Source organism: Triplophysa rosa, linkage group LG23, assembly GCF_024868665.1.
Source record: "Triplophysa rosa linkage group LG23, Trosa_1v2, whole genome shotgun sequence".
NCBI classification, from domain to species: Eukaryota; Metazoa; Chordata; class Actinopteri; order Cypriniformes; family Nemacheilidae; genus Triplophysa; species Triplophysa rosa.
In genome coordinates this window covers 3418940-3440339 of record NC_079912.1, presented here as the reverse complement: position 1 = coordinate 3440339, position 21400 = coordinate 3418940, and the positions used below count along the sequence as shown (strand labels likewise).

Sequence of the window (21400 nt, the reverse complement as noted above, 5' to 3'; positions counted from 1 at the left end):
TACACTCAATACAAGAGCACAGGACAAAGAAACAAGAGGGTATATATAGGGAAGACAAACAAGGGATAACGACATGGGGCAGGTGTGGGACATAAAACACTCAGGGAAAGATAACGAGGAAACGAGAGGAATGGGGCCAATGACAAGACACTGGAGAGAACGTATATTATTGTCAAATGGACAACAATATGTTTCTCTCCACACATAACCAAAGACTTTGTCATGGCTCTGCTACAGGACCAAGAAAAACATGACTAAGGAAGCAGAGCCATGACATGCAGGAGGACACACTCTCTCACACACACATGTCTGGTGTATTATCTCCATGGGGACAGTCCATAGGCGTAATGTTTTGTATACTGTACAAACTGTATATTTTATCCCCTAACCCTACCCCTAAACCTAAAGATCATACAAAACTTTTTGCATTTTTAGATTTTTAAAAAATATTGTTCTGTTCAATTTATAAGCTTTTTACCCCCCAAAACACCCTGTGTTGGTGTGCATTCAGGTTTAGGTCCACCGGGATATAAAAACAAGTCCACACATGCACACACACACACACTGACTTGGGTGGCAACTCCTCTTGTCGTTCTCTTGTCGAAAAGAGCTGTCTATTGGCTGTCATTCTGTGATTTCTTTAAATCATTGACCTTTGCATGCCTAATGTGTTTATTTAGATCTTGACAGTGTTCGTGACTTGTATTATTTGCAATGTCAGCGCTATGAATTCGATTTAGTTTGTAATTAAGAAAACAGCATTGTTTTCTCAGAATCTTCCGAGTGTTGGACTACAGCAGCCTCCATCCCTGAACTGCAGTCATAACCTCCTCTCTCATATAGGCTCTAATTTGCGGTTATTGAACTGATAAAATGCTGACACATTAAACACATTTGCCAGCATGATGAGAATTTAGGGTTATTGCATTTCACAATTTTTACATTATTCAGGCAGACAATTTTTCATTTAAATAAGAAGGCCTAGGCCATTATTTCATAATTATTGTGGCAATTTCTCTGTGCAAAAGGGGTCACTTTCCCAACTCAGCACAGACATATCCCTATTAAACTAATTTGCCTACATGCAAATTTTTTGTCATTTTCCCCTCATTAACTATTTATCAACACAGTAGCAAAAGTATATGTTGGAGGGGAGGGAGCAGCCAGACAAAACTGAAGCTAATATTTTGCAACTATAATGATTTTTTGCATCCTTAATTAGATAGAATATGCTTGATATGATTAGGTCAGGATGTAGTAGTTTTCATTAAAAATAGATTTCAGAAACTGTATTCCAAATGTTCCCTCACAATTAAATAATGAATCCTGCACATTCCTTATTATGGACCCAATTAATATAGCAGAAAGAGGCGTGATTTTAATAACAAGAGGCCACGAGGCCTTCATTAGCAGAAAGTGGGGGCGGAAAGCGAGTCGAAAACATTTACCGCATTTGCACCACGCTTAGAAACTACAAACTCCAAAACTATGAAACCAATCAAAGTTTTAGGATAGTGTGTATGAATGGCTGCAGTTAACACAAGTGTTGATTTTCAGAAATCATATTAGGCTGTATTAATACGTGGCTTCTGATTTGCATAGACATTAAATGTCCATGCAGTTTAGTAGAAACCCCTGGGGAAACTGACATTGAGTATTAAATATGATTTATATTGATCAACGTGTATTTGTGTTAGGTAATGTCACTGTTTGGTCGTACAGCTTCTAATTCGTGCATAATTATTATACATGCAAGTTTATAACATTTTATAAGTTAAAAATACATAATAAATATTTATTACCTTAAACCATGAATTTGTCACACCATTAAATATGTTTAATACTCTTTAAAATTACTCACATGGTGAATGTAGAAGCATCTAAAAACATAGGCTTAATGTTATAATATGCACATATATTGTTACCTAAATTATTGAAGGTAAAAAGTTATTTTATGTACCTTTTGACATAAAGCTATTAATTTGATTAAATATATTTTTAGAGAACTATATTTTGATCAAACTGTCTGGTTTTAAATCTTATTATTATGGCTTATTTCCTTCCAGGCCTTCCATGTGATCATCATTATTGTGTACATCTTTAACCATTACATTGTCATAAAAGCATTATAAGCAAAGACTGCAAAACATGATGGGTTAAAATTGGACTGTTTAGTCTTACATTATATTCTTTTCTTTACTGTTGCTAAATCGCATTGTGCACTATAAGTGGTCATTCATTAGGTATTCACGAGAATTTGAGTGTGATTACAAGCACATAGACTTTATGTTCTGGCTGCACTCCTATAGTGTGTATTTCTAGTGAAGGGGCCTTAAGTCAAAGCTTGCGGATAATGAGCTCATTCATTATGTATAGGCACTGCTGCAGATGGACCTCATTAATTGCGTGCCGTCACCTTCTTGATTACTGTACCTGGAAGGGAGGTGCTAATGTCTGGCGTGCTTAAGCAGGTAACGCAAACTGTTTTGTCACGGGCCGTGTGACAGTGACAGAGGAGTACGGCATTGCCGTAATCTTCACCGTAATTCACCAGAACGTGCCGCTAATGGCTGCTGATAGCCCTGGAGATGTTTTCGCTACTGAATCGCATCGAGATTTGCGCTCCGTCGTGCTATTTGTCTCCACATGTCTCCATAATGTCTTTCCACGGGCTGAATTTAGGGAACACCCAAGGTGCTTTGCAAAACAACTAACGGGGGGCCCAACCTGTCGCAAGAACGCGCGCATTGAAGATCTAATGACGAACAGACTGCACCCCCCACCACTCATCTTTCTCTCTCACCGTCTGTAATTATTAACCGCCAGTTGCGTGGGACCTTTTCTCATACTGTTGCTTTGGTCTAACTTTGACAACACATTCATCAAGGAGAATTGACTCAAAACTTGCATTAGTACAAATGATGACATGTTGTCACCTGTGTGTTATATTTAAAAGTCAGAGAACTCTAATAATATATATTTGTTTATTTGGTTGTCGACCGTGCATTGAGCAATATTTGCACCCCAAATAAAGACATTACATTCTGCTTGAAGACAATATTGTTAGAATATTTGTGCATTATGAATTAACCTTATGATTTATTTCCTCCAATATTGTGATGCAAAAATCACACTCTAGGTATTATTATGTACATTTATAAGGCATTTATACACCATGGCAGTATCTGTTTATAAACATTGCTATTTACAGTTAGATTAATTGTAAAGTAAATTACAGTTAGAGGTAACATTAAGACTAATGGGAATTACATGAATAAATGTAAATGTCCATATTTATCTTAATGTCATTTGTGAGCTTAATTCTCATGAAAATAGACAGAATGCCAAAAATGATAAATAAACAAGTTCTCCCAAAATTCTCAGCAGCAGTTGCACCCATAAAAGCTTACCTGCTGACTAGCAGACCATGACCACGCTGTCAGGCCACAATAGGCCTGAAAAGGCCTCCACAATACACCAAAAACAGGAACATAAACACAGAGATGAAGGAGGAAGCTGCTCAGAGTCTTCCCTGATATGGGAAGGGTCACGGGAAGGTACCTGCAAACCAACCGTCCTACCCCCCATTCGCTTCGCCGGCCTGTTTGCTTGCATTAGCTCTGAAAGCTGCTTCTTCAATTACAGGAGGCTATTAGTGGACAGTGCAGTGAGGCTGCCAGGCCCCGGGCTACAGTGGAACACACAACTCAATACGACATGACTGCAGAGGGGACATGCCTGCCATGCAGAAAAGGTCAATGACTTTTGGTGGGCAGCAATGTGCGAAAATGCTGCAGTTGCACAACGGTTAGGGAAGAGAGAGAGAGGGACAGAGGCCCTGTCTGGATTTAACAGGCCCATGGAAGCACTTGAAATCATTTTTGCCTTCCTTCAATCATTTACAAAATCATTTTTGTTCAGTTGTCTTTGACAGCACTTTTATTATGGTTTTGGTCAACAGATTTGGCTGGTACACTCGTTCTTGCTGGTTAGATGCCATAACTTCTTCATTTTAGGAGCAAAAAGCACTGTTCTCCGTTGACAACTATTCAAAACTGTACTGTATTTTGATAAAATTAAACATTTGCAAGCATATGAATTGCACATATTATATTATATTGCAGTTGACTTTCCCTGTCTGCTATCTTAAACATCACAGCTCAGGATTGCTGCTAGTCAGGAGTTTAAAACGATCGGATTGCCGTCAGCCGCTCAGATGTGTAAGGAAATTTAATTTCTCTAGTTGTGGTTTAGCTGATTCAGCTGAGATTGAGAAAATGCAGGTCCTTCACCTTCTTTAAGTGCATCCTGCAACAGCCAAGCAACTGCCATAGAGATAATGCTAATGAAAAGATCTCGTCAAGTGTAAACTTGAGTGATGGATGGGCAATCAGTAAAAACATTATCTTAAAAAGTGATGAAAAGTTACTTCAGTCACACACGATGAAAACGTGGCAGCACTATGATTGTTTTTTTTAACATGCTTGTTTTTCACATACCAGGCTGGACGTTGGTTCTATCAGACATTTCTTTTAATTTTATCTGAACATATTGCACACAGTCAGCTGTCAAAACAATTGCAGCTGAGAGTCTGAAATTGAATCCACATGTTTAAACTCACATAGATCCTGCACTCTCTCTCTTTCTGTTTCTCTTTAGTTCACTTATAATCTGAAACAGAGGAAACAAATTGGATGGTCCGAAAGCCAGTGAACATTGTTTAAAGATGCAGCGCAACAGAGATTTGTGAGAATATATACATTTTTATTTATTTATTTCAGTGACCAAATAAAATGAAATTGTTTTCAGGCAACATCAGTCAATTGCATTTCCCAAAGAAGAAAACAACATGTTTACTGTTTCTTTACTTCACTTATTCAGTGTAGTTAAAGATGTAAAGGTGTCAGAAAAAAAACACAATATAGACGGTTTCATTAGACGGATGCGCCTAGTCTAAAGTTCCGTCCTGTGTTTGGTTGTAATATAACACGTTATTTTATATTTCATTTAAATTAATATTTCATTGTATTTTAATTGTATTGAAAACTACTCAACAGTTATTGATTCTTTACGGGTGTCTACCGGAAGTTAATTTTGGGCCACATAACGTTTGTTTATGTTGTTGCTGCTGAAACCGTCTACAGTCTGCAATTGTTAAACAGAGTTACTAAAATTCATTTTATTTATTTAGAGCTATTTATTCATTAAAATGAAATACTTCCCTTGATCATAGTTGAATCACTGTGGCCCAGTTACATAGACATGGCTTAGTTTAAGCCAGGACTATGTCATAAATCCTATTCGCACAGGATTAGTATTATCTGGGGACCTCTGGTCATTTGTAATAATCGCAGAGATTGTCTGTGATCTTAATCCCGTGCGAAACGGCCATGTCTGTAATTTGTCAAGTAAAAATTCCCCCACAAATTACCTATCATATTTTGACGAACACCGAGGTCCTGTGATAATTTTAGTCCAGTGCGAATCGGCATCTCTGCGATTTGAAATTTTGAACAAGATTTGGCGGGATCGTATCTCATTTTTTCAAGGTTTCTGTGCGCCTTTTCAGTCATCTTTCGCAAAGAATGGAAGCTGCGTTGGAGTGTTTTCACAGTATTTTGGGTGCTGGGTTATGTCGCTACATACCAGACAACAATAATATTGGCAGAGAGAAAATATTCACTGTAAAAAAACATGACAGGATCAGAAGAGCAAAACAAAAAAGAAGGAATATATGGAGATGGATGACATGCATGGCAGCATGCGGTAAGGAATATTCTTCTGTTTACATACAACTACACCTACAACGACAAGACTTTCAAGTAGGGCTGTCAACAGTAACGCGTTAACGCATGCGATTAATTCTTTCAAATTAACGCGTGAAAAATATTTAACGCAATTAACGCAGCATCCGTTTGTTTTGACATCCTTTGTCTAGCGTTACATTATGTAATCAAGCTCTTATTCGCGCGATTTGAAACAGTTGCTTTGACATGTTCAATGAAGATAGACAGCTTCTAAACTGTGGGACGCGGCAAAACGCAACGCGAGGTCCAGCCTGGTGTGTACAGTAACGGGCTAAAGGCGGCGTCGGTGAATCTCTGTCAGACAGCGCATCCGTGTTAAGCGCTCTTTCGTGCCATGTTAAGAAAGAGGGAAGCGCCTTCACGTCATTTCTGGGAGATAAGTCAGTAAATTCGAGTAAAATCACCGAGTTCACTTATCCAGTGCGAATGCGCAACATGATCACAGACAATCTCTGCAATTATTACAAATGACCAGAGGTCCCTAGATAATACTAATCCCGTGCGAATAGGGCTTTAGTTGAATTAAGATGTTTATGTCGCTTTTATAAAAATGCCTTAGAAGAATACATTACTGGTGTGCATCTTGAGACAAAACAATGGCACTGATGTTTTAAGATATTTCTGGGCAAGTTATATTCGGTTAAGATAAATCAAACATTCATTTTAGTCTGGGACTAGCTTTAAGCCTTGTATGTGAAACCGGGCCTGTATTACATGTCTGTGACTTATTTTTCCTACTACACAATGTATACTTTATTTTTAAATACTAACTTGTAATTCTACTTCTAATTCTACTAACTTTAACGCTGCATGTCAACTACGATTTATTAGAGTATTATTAGACTGTTAGGTAAGGATTAGGGTTGGGTAGGTTTCGTTAGAATAAGAATAATTTATTGAGCATCAAATCTGTTTTAAATTTAAAACCCAAATACATCACTCTGATCAGTCCAATGTCTTGTATAGAAATATGAGCCCTCTCTTATTTGTTTACTGATACTCGAGTAACCCTGTATATGCAGATAAGAGTGCATGCAGTAAAAAATGTAAATAATGCTGATTCTACAGCATTTAGCCAACATCCCCTCCAAACAAACCTGGAAAAAAGTTTCACTTCCAGGCATCAATGGCTCATGCAAGTGAGCGGAACTCCTTTCCGGAGTTGTTTATGGATTAAATTGTTTTTTTAGGCATTTATATAAAAGCAGATTAGTAACAGTGAATTATGCAGATGCATGAGGCAGATTATCATGAGCTCAGATGCTATCTTCATCTCTTTATCTCTCTCTGTTTGGAGACTAAAGTTAAATATTCATGCCTGTTTGGTTTATAATTCCCTTCCTCTCTCTACGAGTGCCGTTTTAGTCAAGCATGCTTCACAGTAGCTATATTGGCATTATATTAGCATGGGTTTACAGAGGTAAACGGGCTGAGCTATCAGAGGAGGCCAGTGTTTCTTCTGTCCATTGCTCACAAGCAATAAATCGTCGCTGTCGGGCGGACACCTCCTATGTCCAAATTTGGTCAATTTCATATTTTTTCACAAATCGATGCTATTGGTCAGTCCCCATGTGGGTCTGTTATTTTTACAAATTATTAACCAATCTAAAGTTTTGAAAATAGCTTGAGAGCAAATCTCGTAACTCCACCTCTTCTTCACTCCGCGGGAGCCTCTCGGCATTATGTCTCCTGGTTGAAAGTTTTTTAGACAATAACGAGTGAAAATAGTTAGGTTAGATACATTTGAGTAGGCCTGTTTTGTTAAAAATTGATAGCTGTAATGCTTCGGTGCAGAAGGAAGCCCGTGAGCCACGAAGGTAAATTTGCGAGCAGATTCGGCTAATTTCCGCCTATTAGACAGCCTAGTCAGCTCATCGTTTTTTGTATTACATCACTTATAGTTCTTAAACCTTTAAAATAGAGTTTAGGAAGATGTATGTAACCACAGTCGTTAGCTTTGGTTAACGATTGAAGCCTTTTCTCTTGTCAAGAGGCTCAACGCGACCACCGACTTTATTTGCGTGCAGATTAATTTCTGCCTATATTAGACAGCCTGTTTAACGTTTTATTTTGGTATTGCATCACTCATAGCTCTAACGTTTAAAATAGAGTTTAGGAAGATGTATGTAACCACAATCAATAGCTTTCATTAGCTTTTAAAGCCTCGTCTCTTGTCAAAAGGCTCAACGCGACCGCAGACTTTGATGAACACTGCTGGCAGCAGCGACGTCTGTTTCCGTACCATTCTTATCAATGACAGCGTAATCTCGTATCTCCCTGCTCCCAAATTATAAACCTTGTATCTCCGATTAGACATGGTTTTGGGGAAATGTTGTGTTAATGTTGGTACACAACAGTATATTTTAGCAATATAAGGTAAAATACCAACTTTAATGATACAATGTTTAATAACTCAAAAAATATGCAGTTTTTTTAACTTCCTGAAAAATAATGGTTTTGGAGATACGAGGATTCCGCCCGACGGCGACAAAATACAGTAATAATAGCAATGGTCAGTGTTAGTTAGTTATGGAAATGTATATAATAATACTAATAATAAAAATATTAATAATAAAATAAAATAAAATAATAAAGAATAGAATAGAATAGAAAAAAATAAAATAAAATAAATACAAACTTTTGATTAGAAACACATGAGACAAAAATGTTATTTAAATGCAATGTAAATGTAAGATCTCCATAAAAAAGAACTACGACAGCACAGCCTCTGAAAACATGAATCATTGTCTGTGTAATTGAATTCCGATGTCTTTATTTTTGCTTAGAGTATCACTGTATCAGCATCCAAGCCCCTGAATGCCCTCACTGGACCCATGTCTTACCTCTGCTGTGATGCCAGCTATAGCTCTCCTACTTCTTACCCATGATCCTCTGCTGTAGTCTGCCCATCACACTGTACCAGGCCTGCCATGTGCAACTTCCACATAAATAACCCAGGCTGTCCGCCACACACCACACACACACAGGCTCATTCAAATGCACCTGTCAACGTGATGAAGCACTCGCCCGCAGGGAAGCATTGTTTACATTTTCACTCCACTCTTTGCAAAAGTGAGATTCTAATTATTTTCCCACTGTAAATTAATGCCAAGTGGGACAGAACTGAGAAGCGGCAGATTCCAGTGGCAGAGCGGCACTATATATAAGCTGCTCTGAGGGAGCGCAAGAGTGCAAGGTCAATAGAGTTTTGTCTTGAAAATAAGAGCAGATGTGCTTGGGGTATAAAGGGAGGTACAGAAAAGACTGCTGGGACGGATACTTAAAGTAACTTGACAAACTACAATGTCAGACTTTTGATTTAGTATGTTAAGAAAAACAACTTCTGTCATGCCACCAGAAGTTGCCATAAAATGCATACTGTATTTGTTGACCAATAAGAAGTTGAGATTTAAGTTGCACTTTTTTCATTCTAAAGCATTTCTGTCTCTAGTATGTAATAGTGTGCTGATGCATCTCTGTGATCTCCACAACTTTACTCTTATGAAAAATTATTAGATGATTCTCCTCTAGAAGAATTGAGAAAAAATAATAGTGTAGAAAAATGACGTACTGTAGATTTATAGCATCACAAAAAATACTAATGCTTATAAATCTGCATGATTTGAAGCAGTGGGTCTATTTGCTTTGATTATGATGTTGTCCGCAATAATATTTTGGTACATTTTAATTCACGGAATGTATTGCCACTGTTTTAGACTCTCTTTTTGACTCTGGGCATGCAGTTATCATTACTCCATTAAACTGCTGCTTTTATACGCACTGGTCAGTGTATTAGGATTGTCGTGAGGAGGCACCCGCACTTAAATAATGCACTTATCAATTTTGGATATCCATTTTTACAAATATGGAGATGTGTAATCTCATTTGCTTGGGCACAGGCACAGACTCATATGAGTAGAATGGAACACCAGACGCTGTTTTTCACTCTCCTGTCTTTCTCTCCTTCTCCATTTGCAAAATCTGAATTTATGTTGCGGCTGGGAGACATGGTTTGATGTTTATAGTCCTCAAAGAAGCAATGGCTGTCTCTCCAGATTCAAATAAAGAGACTGATATGGACTCTATCAGATTTTTGAATACAGACGTCCACAATAAATCGGAGCTTGATTGGTTAGAATTAGGTTAGCTCACTTGAATGCTATCTGCTTAACCCACAGATGGGTTCCCTGAGAACACCCAGACATTGAGTCAAGCACTTACCGACAGCACTAAGACAACGTTGGAAAAATGCGCCCGCCAAACACATTTCAGACAAGATGATGCTTGCTCAGAATGCTGCTTGTGTGCTTTAATGTTCCTGACAGTAGAATTACACATGCAGATTACAGAAACACTTCTTTCTTCATTTACTCACGCTCACGCTATTTTTTATCCGTATGACTCCTTTGCAGAAAACAAATGTCTGAACTGCTTTTTGAATGGCATCATCCCCATCAAAGGAATGATTCGCCCAAAAATGAAAATTAATTTAGAATGAACTCGCCATCATGCTACATAATATGTATCCCTTTTTATTAGTTAAACACAAACTAAGTCTTTAAAAAATGTATAGAAATTTCTATCACTATCCATAAAAAAGTCAGCAACCATCCATTTTAAAAGTAATCCTAATTATTGCAGTAGGTTAATAAATATATCCTGCGTGTTTTGTGTGTGTAAAACCATTAATACGTTGAGCTTATTTAGCGAAATTGAAAAAATCAACAACCTAAAATATCACAAGACAACTAATCACCTGACATTTTATCATCTATGAGATTTGAAGTATTTCATCAACATGCCATCCTATTTAAAATTAGCGCCCTCATGGGTTCATTTTGGTTTTCTTTACCTAAATAAGCTCAAAATATAACTTGCATTTAATAAATAATTTAACATGGATGTATGTGCTTTTTGGAGCTTTAAAATGTTGACTGCTGAATAAGAATATAAAATAACAGCAATTTGTGTTTGATTGCAAAAAAACATATACAATGGGATGGCATGAAGGTGAGTAAATTATGACATCATTTTTTGGGGGGTACTATTCCTAAACCTTCTTTAAAATCTTATTCTACACAGTCTTCATAAGACCAACTAGTCAAACTAGTTCATAACAGTATGAGTACATTCCCGTATGAACAACCAACACACAATGGAGGCCGCATTTGAAATCTCAGTAAACAGTGGATCCTTCAGGACCTGTCAGGCCACACATGAACAGGTGTTTGTAATTTGCTCTGTGATGTCTTTCTAATGCAGTTTGATGTGTCATGTGCCAATGCTGAATGTGAACCTTCTCTCTAGGCAGCCTGTATTTAAGAGGTGTCTAATTACATGCAGTAATGACTCTCAAACTCCTTACTAGCACGACTTGTGTTTAGCCAACAGTCTTAAGTAGTCGGGAAATCACGACATGGTTACACAGTGAAATTAAAGTTCCTGTTGGCTTTGACCCTGCTTGACAAGACCTGTGTTTTTTAGAGGAGTCGTAATTACAGAGCCAATTAAGGGGTCACCTTGAGTTTATAAACTTGACTGCAGACTGAAAAACTTCCTGGTGAGAAAGGGTAAAGCAAAACAAAGAGAGAGAAAGTTAGTTATGTGCTCGTTTGGTCGCTGATCTATATTTGGCTGAAAATAGACCTGCTTGCTTTGGATGTTTCTGTCTTATTGGTCATCCAGGCCTGGACTGAACTTTTATTGGTCAGTACAGTGTATTTTAGACTTAAAAGAAACATGTTTGGCTGTTTATTCAAATTTGTCTCTAGAACATTTGATAGCAATGGCAGGCGCCAGGAGAGCGCAAGCTCCCCGCACAGTTTTAGACGCGAAATGTGAACGACCCCTTAAAATTTAAACAATAATAGTATCAGAGTGGTAATATTATGGTACTTTGTTAGTGACTACATAAAGATGCATGTAAAGAATAGCAAATCTGCACATAGTTGCATTCAGTGCATTGATATATGCTGAGTATATGTATAGTGTGCATGTGTCTGTGTTTGAGGTCAGAGAGGGTGTGTAAAACAGTGTCACTAGTGTGTGATTCTGGCCCAGTTGGGTGAGAGACGCTATGATCTTCACACACCAATGCATCTGAGATCCATGACCTATATACCATGTTACACGCTTTGTTGTTTGCTGTGTTTCAGTGCATTACAGGTACAACACACACATACGCACGCTTGCAGAGGCACAAGAGATAGATACATGATCTTTCTTGTATTTTACAATTTAGTCTCTCTTTAATTCAGCTAATCTCACGTGTACCTTTGATGATCATGACCTTTTTCTTCACGTTTAGAAATGAAAAATTCTCCCTAGTTGTTAACGCTTTAGATTATGGCCCGCAATGTACCATATAATTAAACAGGATTTATAGCATAACTAATTGTAACAATAATGTACACCTACAGTACATATATGTAGGTAAAGGGGAACAATATGCAAAGTTTGGGGAATAAAGAGGTAAGGAAAATTTAAAATATATATTTATGAGGGAACTGCATGCCATATAAACATCCAAATCAAACCGCTCTAAAAATACTTGATTATAGTGTCAAAAGATCAACATTGATTTTACAAATTAAACTCATCAAAATAACTCTTAATAACTCATAATTAAAAGAAATTATTTGTGACCAACAATCCTAAAATCAGTCAAAACTCAAAAGTCAAATTTACAGTTGACAGTCTGCGTGCATCATTTGTGCTGTTTTGCTGGGGCAAAAACTGAACACATAATTTCCCCTTATTTCATGTTTGTATAATAATAAAATAAGAACCCTGTACTTATTTAATATCCACAGATTATTTATGGGTACATTGTGATTACATAAATGTAGTGTATGTTCACACTAAGATTGTTATACTGCAGGTCATGCATACCACATTATATTAAGTTAGTTACCCCTTAGTTTTAAAATACTTACAGTATAATTTTTTTTTAATTTCCTCACTTCTTTATTCCTCAAACTTTGCTTATTGTTCCCCAGGGGCGGCGCTAGGGGTAGGCTAACGGGGCTGAAGCCCCGAACATTTTCAGTTAAGCCCCGAATGTTTTATTACCATGCCGTGTGTGAATCACCTAGGGGCCGTTTACATGTTGTGTCCGTAGAAACAATACCAAATTCTGAGCAGCTTCTGTGGTATAGTGACAGATGTGTGACAGATAATACTTACGGTCCATGTGAATGCAAGATCGAATCCTCCTTTTGAAGAACTACATTCACGTGACATTTTAGATCATACAGGTATTTATTTTCAACAAAATGAAGAAAATATTTGAAAATGGCTATCAGGTGTTTAATAATAAAGTATATGGTGAGGTTAAGGGGAGAAGAGAGTTCTTTATTGTCCCAATTACTTGTCATCTATTTAATAATTTTAATACATATAATAATTTACACTCTTGTTATTATTGTATAATGTACAATATTACTTTGTTTACATTGCTGTGTCGAAATGGAATGAAGTTTAATTTATACGGACTCTGAATGAGCTCGTGGCCAAACAAATGAAAGAAGGTGGGATTTACTATGGACAGAAGCCGAGGTTAAGGTCCGCTTTAACTGTGAAAGAGCCAGCGCGATGTAATTAGCTAAATGTTTAATGTTTGACAACTGTTTTATCGTAGAAAAGATAGGGCCGTTCACATGTCACGTGTAAAAGTTTGTGCAAAACGCTGACTGCATCGCTTTTTCCCTCTTTCTGGCGCTTGGGAGTTTGCGCTCCCTTGGGGTCTGCGATTGACGCGCATCAACGTTTAAATCCCATAAAACAACCGATGTCCAGTAATACACAACGCGGTCTCAAACAGTTGGAGGTGGCCCATTAAAAGTTTTTGCATATGGGCCCGCGCCTGACTTGCTACGCCACTGTATTCAAACACATATGTGGAGATCTCTGGGCTAAGCGCCAGATATCCACTCACCTTAGAACCGCACCTGTTGTTCCCCTTTACCTACAGATACAATTAGTTACGCTATAAATCCTGTTTTCTTATGCGGTACATTGCGGGCCGTAATCTAAAGCGTTACCCAATAGTTTTATAAATTCATCGATTCTTTAATAAAATTACTTACTGTTCAAAATTTTGACAATCTGATGTATTTTCACAATCTGATATATAAACAGGATATTCAATGAGGAAAATATATGTTGGGATTCATTTACAGTTTTAAAAAATATTATAAGTTAGGATGGTGGTATGCCATTGGACACTTCTAATGAGCGATCCAGGACACTCTCCCTCATTTAGTGATTAGGCTGTAAGAGAGGTTATTATAGGCTGGAGAGTTGTGTTAATGTTGTGTCAGGGTCAGAGATTTGTGAGTCATGCAGAAACCTGACACGCCACATTCCTGCGTCTCTCAGCTAGAGCTCATCACCTCACAAGCACAGCTGTAAATTACAGAACATTACTGTCAACTAGCCGAGTTTGGATTCATCTCACAGCGTGCTGATCTGTGGCCGCAGGTAGGGCAGGTAATTGCGTCAGGGTGAGCATTTGTGCAAGCATGCAGTTGCACTCAGATCCACCCTTGACCTGAACACACACACGCATGCAGCTACATGAACACGCAGCCAGAGTGTTTCTTCTTGCCGCAAGATTTATATACATTTTTTGACATTCTTATATTTACCTAAGACCCTGACATTATTACATCACCGATACAGGCATTTAGGCCTATAGTGCCCACACAGTTGCTGATATTTTAAAAGTAGCTTCCTGTCAGTAAAACAACACTCAGATTTGACTTCAGTCTTCATTCAATACTCCATTGAGTATTCTTTACCAGTATTGGGGTGGTCTCTAACAAGGTATATGGATTTGGGTGTCGCTATAGGTGGCAGTGTATGATTACATCTGGACTGAGGAGGAGCCAGCTGCAAGACTTGCACAGCCTGTAAGAGGGTGCGAGACCAGCACCCATCTGTCCATCTACAATCTTCACCTGAGCGGCCTGCGCCAACATTACAGACACTTCCTTCGACAGCCTGATGGATCAATTATAGAGGTGGGTATCACTTACTCCACATCCTTCAGAGAGCAAAAAGAAAAGCTTTGTTCCCAAACCAAGTCACCAGGATTGTAGTCTACATAGGCCGCTTGTTTCCTAAATGAACATGGAACCTCATAAGTGGCATAAGTGTTCCATCAATATTTTCCATCATATTGGCTATGTTTTATTTTATCTAAGTACAGTATTGTTTTTTCATAATATTATAATATCATATATTATAATTTTTTTTATTATTTATTTATAATTAGATATTTATTTTCATGAATTCTGGGAGTGATTTTTAGTTAAAGGCACAGTGAAGGAAATTTTGGCCAAATTGGGCAAAAAAGATCAAGATTTTTTTCAATCTTAAAAAGCAGCATAATGTTGCTGCCTGCAATTTGGATCAGCATCCGGAGTGCACCTACATGTATGGTGTCCTAAAGTGCAGTCGAGATAGACTATATAGGTTTTGGAAGACAACTAGATGTGTATACCGTCGCCCATACGCAATCCAGAAATCCACAGACTGTGTGATATTTCCTTTTTCTGTAACTTCATCTAATAATCTATAAGAGGTCTTATTCACTAACCTTGCTTCTCTACTGTTTCACACGTTATTAAACGTAGTTGAACAGCAGGGCGCAAACTGCTGTCCAGATTGCTGTCTAATTAAATGTACCACTGATTCTGCTTGGTAACAACTGCAAGCACATGAATTAACTCTCATCCCCCCCGAGAGCAACCTGGATCATCCTAACAAAATTAATATTTTAGAACTTCTGTGTCAAAAACAGCAGATTTATGCTGCGTGTGCGTCAACGGCTTGCTTGCAGGCAGTGTGGTCGGTTAATGGCGTCCTGAGCTGCTTTGTGACTGATGAGAACGCCACAGAACGCACGGCATATTTATCAGTCTGAGGGGCGGCCCCCAAGAACCACAAACACATCACTGATAATACTACATGACAAATGACTTTAGAAGCTGATGTGAATTCCTGAACTTTGCGCATGTTTAGCAACATTCTGTATTACGAAATTTACATGGTGGCTATTTTGTAAAAACTTGTATGAAGTGGAAAACATATACATTTATATGAATTAGCCACCTCGTAAAATTGTAAATTGTGATTGAGTTGGAAAAATGTCCACTGGTGAGTTGTTTAGATAAGAACATGATTGTGTAAGAAAGTTAAGAAAGTAAATATGGTTGTAATTAATTTCCTCTGAAGTTGATTTTATTAGTGCTAGCACCCAAGCATCTTTGCAGACATAAACAATCCGTAAATCATTCCTTGTACCATTTCTAAAGAAATTAAGAGACCACTTCAATTTTAGTTTTTTTTTCTCAGTTTACTTTTAATAGCTGTGTTAAATGAAAAATTATAATATGGGTTATATTCTGGGAAGGCTCCTTAATTCCAAATAAAAGTATTTAATTAGTATTTATTTGCAGAAAATTTAAACTTGACAAACTAATCAAAATAACACAAGAGATGCAATGTTTGCAGATCTTGAATACTGCAAACCAAAGCAAGTTCATATACATTTTTAAACAACACAATATTAATGTTTAAAATGTATTTTAGAATCAGTTAAAAATAGATTTATCATGGGATACGTCGTTTTTTCATGGATCTTTGAATTTTCTCAGTCTTTCACATTGCTTTGAGTGTCACTCTTGAGGTTTGTTTTGTTAAAATTCAACAGACAATGGACTGGAATTGCCACAATGCATTATCTCTCTGTGTTCATGTTGTTCTGTTGGTCCTGGCAACACCAAGATACTAGCAGATCAGTTGCAAGATATACAGTAACCAAAAATTATTTTATTATTGTTTTATTAGCATTTGATTTGATGATATACTGTTTATAGCCGCCACACTTGTGAGCTTTATGCAACTGCTGCTCTAAGACAACATCTATACTCTGTGATGTTGTATACTACCAAAACCAAGTGCAGCTGGTTTCCTAAATATTTTTTTTACTTTTACTTTGAATTGTAAAGAAAACTTTGTCACCCTCTGTGTGTCACTGAAAAGTATGACACACCAAACAAATACAATATCATGTGGCCATTCAACAATGCTTTTACACAGTGAAGAAAAAATTATTGTATACAATTATTATTTGATTATAATTAATTTTATTATTTGCTCATCATATTTTTTTTAAAACCTGTTTGACTCGTTCATATGTGGAACATAAAGGGAGATTATTTAATGAATAATTTGGTGCATGGTGAAATAATTACCTGGTAGGTTATTGGCTTTGTTTTGCAATGCTACTGTATCGAATGATATGTTGACTTCCAGAAATATCATATTTTCTGTCGTCAGAATATCATAGTACTAAGCAATGGGTTCTGTTCCAATGGAATGCACAAACTGTTAAAATGTAAATGAGTAAAAGCTTTACAAGCGCACGAATGCTGAACATTTACATTTCACTGAAAATAAGCTGTATCAGCAAATAAAAGAAAGGATTAGAATCAGATTCAATTCCACACCAACTTTACGATGCATTCGTGATGTTTCTATTAAAGTTTTAAAGAGTGGGCTTTAAAACAAAACATTACTTAGCAGATGTTCACTGTTCTCTGAGTAACTACACATCGGAGCAGATAATAGCTCAGTCTTGAACACGATACCAATTACTTCTTCCCTTCTGAGTGGGCCAACATCCGCCTCATCTGCAGAAACAAGATGGCGCTGGACATAAACGACGTGAATTCATTACGCCACGTGCTAAAACGGCAGTAGGTTTATGTGCGCGAGCGCGCGTCTTTCCTCTCGGGCTAGTGTTTAAGTGTCTGTGGCCTCAGAAAGCGCCGTTCTGGCCAACTGTGCTGTATCATCTCTTCTTTCCATATGCCGACTGGAGCATATGTGAAGCCTGCCACCACTTCTGTAAAACTTCCATTAAAAATGCACAACTACAGCTTCAACAGCTTGAGTATTACCTTCACACAAATTATTAATGCTCGGCAAAACCGCTGATGAGCACCCAGCGTGCATTAAACACACTCACTTATGCCAGCCGTTTTTATCATGTGGCTTTTGAGGTTTCAGTGCATGCCACGCTGTTTGTGTTTCTGTGAGTCCTTTGTTTGTCCTTGAATGCTGCCAACTCTTCAAATAGACGGCATTTAACTGTCGGTGGCTATTGAAAGATGCTGATGAATTGATGCTAGTCTGTTTGTCTAAAGAACCACAAATAACAGATTCTCTGTGATAGCAGCGCTGTTCGCTTTTTTCACATTAAACAGCATCTTGTGTCAGAAATCTGTCATCTGTCGTGAATAAGGGCTTCCGGGGGTACTCCTCAAACTTCATACTCCAGTAATTATTTTTCAAAGAGGATTATTACTTGCCATCATGACAACGAGCCCCGGTCTCCCCTGTATCATTCGTTATGAGTGTTATTGGACCACAGGCTTTCCAAAGATCTCTTCGACCGGAGGTCATTGTTTGCCCCCAGTGCAGTGTGAAAGGTAACAATCGTGACATTTTATGTGTCATTTCTTCATTTGGATAATGGTGTATTAAGATCCCTGTTATCCAGCTCTCATTTATGAGTCAGTGCTCAGGACTGCCGTCCGAAGCCGACATTGACCCAAATTAGAATTTGGATATGAAAGATTTAACCTTTAAAAGAATCCTGCAGCTACAGCCATTGACAAACATCAGTTCTTCCTACCGTGTCTCATCCGTGTTTATAATTCGTCTGTAGGTTTGATTGGCGATGCCTCATACGCCACAGGCTCGATGTACCACTGCATGCTCAGAAAACATTATTCTAATTAAATAAATTCACAATCTCTCCTTCAGGATTCAGAATGTCAGTGTGCTTCAGAAAGATTAGATGATATTTTTGACATTTTAGATGTTCGCACCTGAGACACATTATTACAGTTCATGAGGCCAATGTGAAAGGTTTTCTTTTTTTTTTGCAGGTGATGGAGAAATGTGATAGTCCAGATTTTCAGAGGTCAGAGGTGCATGTAGAACATGAAAAGATGAGAAATGTGAAACATCTCAGAGAGAGAAAGAGAAGGAGAGCTGTCTGGCGTGAGTTTCAACACAACACTGGCATTAATAGTGAATAAATTCAAGTTTTAAATGCAAGTGCTTTTGAAAATGTGCATTTTTTTTCAAAGCTACTGTAGATATGAATGAGTACATTAGTGAGGTAGTGTTTGTTTTTAAAATTGTTATGTCTGTGTGTGTGTGTGTGTGTGTGTGTGTGTTACAGGATCACACAGAGTTGAGCCTTTTGGAGGAAGTGCCTGTGACTCTAAAGAGCCAGGCTAAAAACGTCAAATGTCTACAAGAAACATTTGTATGGACTGATAAAATGAAAGAAAAAATAGTTAGTCAAACTAAAACACTTATTGCTTTACAAAATAAGTTTTTAAGCTTTCACCTGTGTAGACTTGAGAGGAACTGACTTAATAAGTTAAATTGGAATCATTCCTGTTATAAATATTTTTCTGCACTATAACTTCAAGTAATCTTAACATTTTTGTTTGTTTGTTTGTTTTTACTGTACGGTATGACCCCTAGGTCAGTTTATCCAGTCAGGCTTCCAAAGTATACGGGAAAACCACAACTAGACTGTAAAGCCCATACAGTCCAAGCATAAATATGTCACAATGTAAAGTAACAGTTTCATATACAGTAGACACGAATGTGGCCTGTTTAATCTTCATGGCAACTTCAATACCATGAAAAATGACGATTCTAAAAGTCACTTATCAAGACACAGTGATAAAATATCAATATTGAGGCCACATTAAGCAGGATAATATTCTGTCTGCCTTGATTTGTATTGAGTATGTGTCTCCTACCAGGTGCTTGACGTAATGAACTCGCCCACAAATCAGCCCTTAATGGGACCCTACTTATATATACTGCTTAATTAAAGGTTGTGGGCTTATTAACATGTGTCAGCGGTGGCGGCCGGCCGAGATTGAATCTGTTCGTGCACAGCCAGGTTGTAAAGGTTTTATAGATAACCTATCATTATTAAACCCCATTGCTTAATATTAGATCTTAATAACCTGTCATTTTCATTGATGATGATTTTCTTTATGGGTGGCCATTATGGACCAAAGTTGTGACTGTTTGGGGGAAAGCTGTTTGGGTCATCTCAAGGCTTATGACTCTCCTTTGCTTGCAGACTTTTCTGTCTTTTATGTGCCTGGAGTGAACATCAGTGTTTGGTGACCAGAGACTGAGATGATGCTTTGAGTGTGTTTTTATCTTTACAGCTCAAGAGTGCTTCCTGCCTGACCAAAAACAGATTCAATCCACAAATATCCATGAATTTATGAAAAAAGATAACAGGATGCAGCAGTAGTGTTCCTACATGGGGGCAGACTATTTAACAAATATTTATTTATATTAAATATCATACTACACATGCTTTTGTTACACATTTACATATAGTAATGACATAATAATGAAATATAATAATGTTGAAATGTTGTTACACAAACATATGTAAAATCATTTTATTAGGTATTATCACTTAGCAGCACCTCATTTAGGCATGTAGATAAAGTAAAAAGAAACTAGACAATGTGAGCATTATGGATGTGAGTCAAAACTTGAAATAGAAACTCTTTCTTACCCATATATTAAATCATCTGTTTATATTTTACTAAACCCCTGATGATAGAGTCCAGATATCAGTCTATACACACGTTTTCTGTTTTTAAAGAAGAAAATATACATGCTTATGGTTGTGACAAAAAAAGAATGCACGCTTTTGAGAGACAATTAGGATTTCTATTAATTATAGTGCACAAACCATTAATATAATATAATTAGCCCATACCCAACAAATGGAAAAGGGATTGCTCTTCTAGACCATGCAATCGTTTTCATGTGTCCATTTATGTGGAATATGAACCATTATGCATGTGACAATTCTGTTATGGATGTAACAATTACTTAGCTGACTAATGTCTGCTAATGCTTTGAAAACAAATGTTTTAAGAGAAACTTGGTAAAAACTTTTTTTTATCTGTGGTAATCTGAGAGATTAACTGTGCTTTGTACACCTGTAGGGTACATATGAAAGATTATGTCAATTCTTCTCAATGCATGTAATTGATATTACTTTTATAGTAGTTTGGTGTCATCCTGATCAAACAAAATAAGTTTTTATTTAGGGTGCAGTTTTCCCCCATATGTATACGAGTGCTTCAAACATTTGATTGTTAATGACAGTGATTTCAAAATTCAAATGGGTCCCCAGCAGCAGTTGTTTCTGAGAAAGATGCCTGCGGTTTCTCTCTGCTGTGTTTTTGCTGATTTTAGTGAAAATAAAAGCCAAACCATCATACGGGCACTTTTTGAAGTTTTCTTCTTACATTTACACAATCCTGCTGCTAGTTAAAGGCAGAAATATATCATAAAAGCACTTTGTATAATTCAATATTGAAGAAGCCCTGCTGATATTGAATCGAGAGATGGGTGCAGTGTGTATGATAGAGGCAATTCTACAGGCTGAATAACAGGACTCATTCATTCCACAACATAAAGCCTTTTACAAAATATTTCACTTTAGAAGCTGTTTG

General features: G+C 37.3%; 1 protein-coding gene across 1 annotated transcript in view; it reads left to right on the top strand.

The window, feature by feature from the left end:
* ofcc1 (orofacial cleft 1 candidate 1) overlaps positions 1-21156 on the top strand; it is a 98892-nt gene extending 77736 nt beyond the window's left edge. Inside the window, exons 18-20 of the mRNA XM_057323416.1 lie at positions 14660-14830; positions 18770-18884; positions 19069-21156. Of these exons, the coding sequence (XP_057179399.1) occupies positions 14660-14830; positions 18770-18884; positions 19069-19127 (345 nt within the window). The 3' untranslated portion in view covers positions 19128-21156. The remainder of the gene's footprint in view (positions 1-14659; positions 14831-18769; positions 18885-19068) is intronic.
* Positions 21157-21400: the final 244 nt, after the last annotated feature.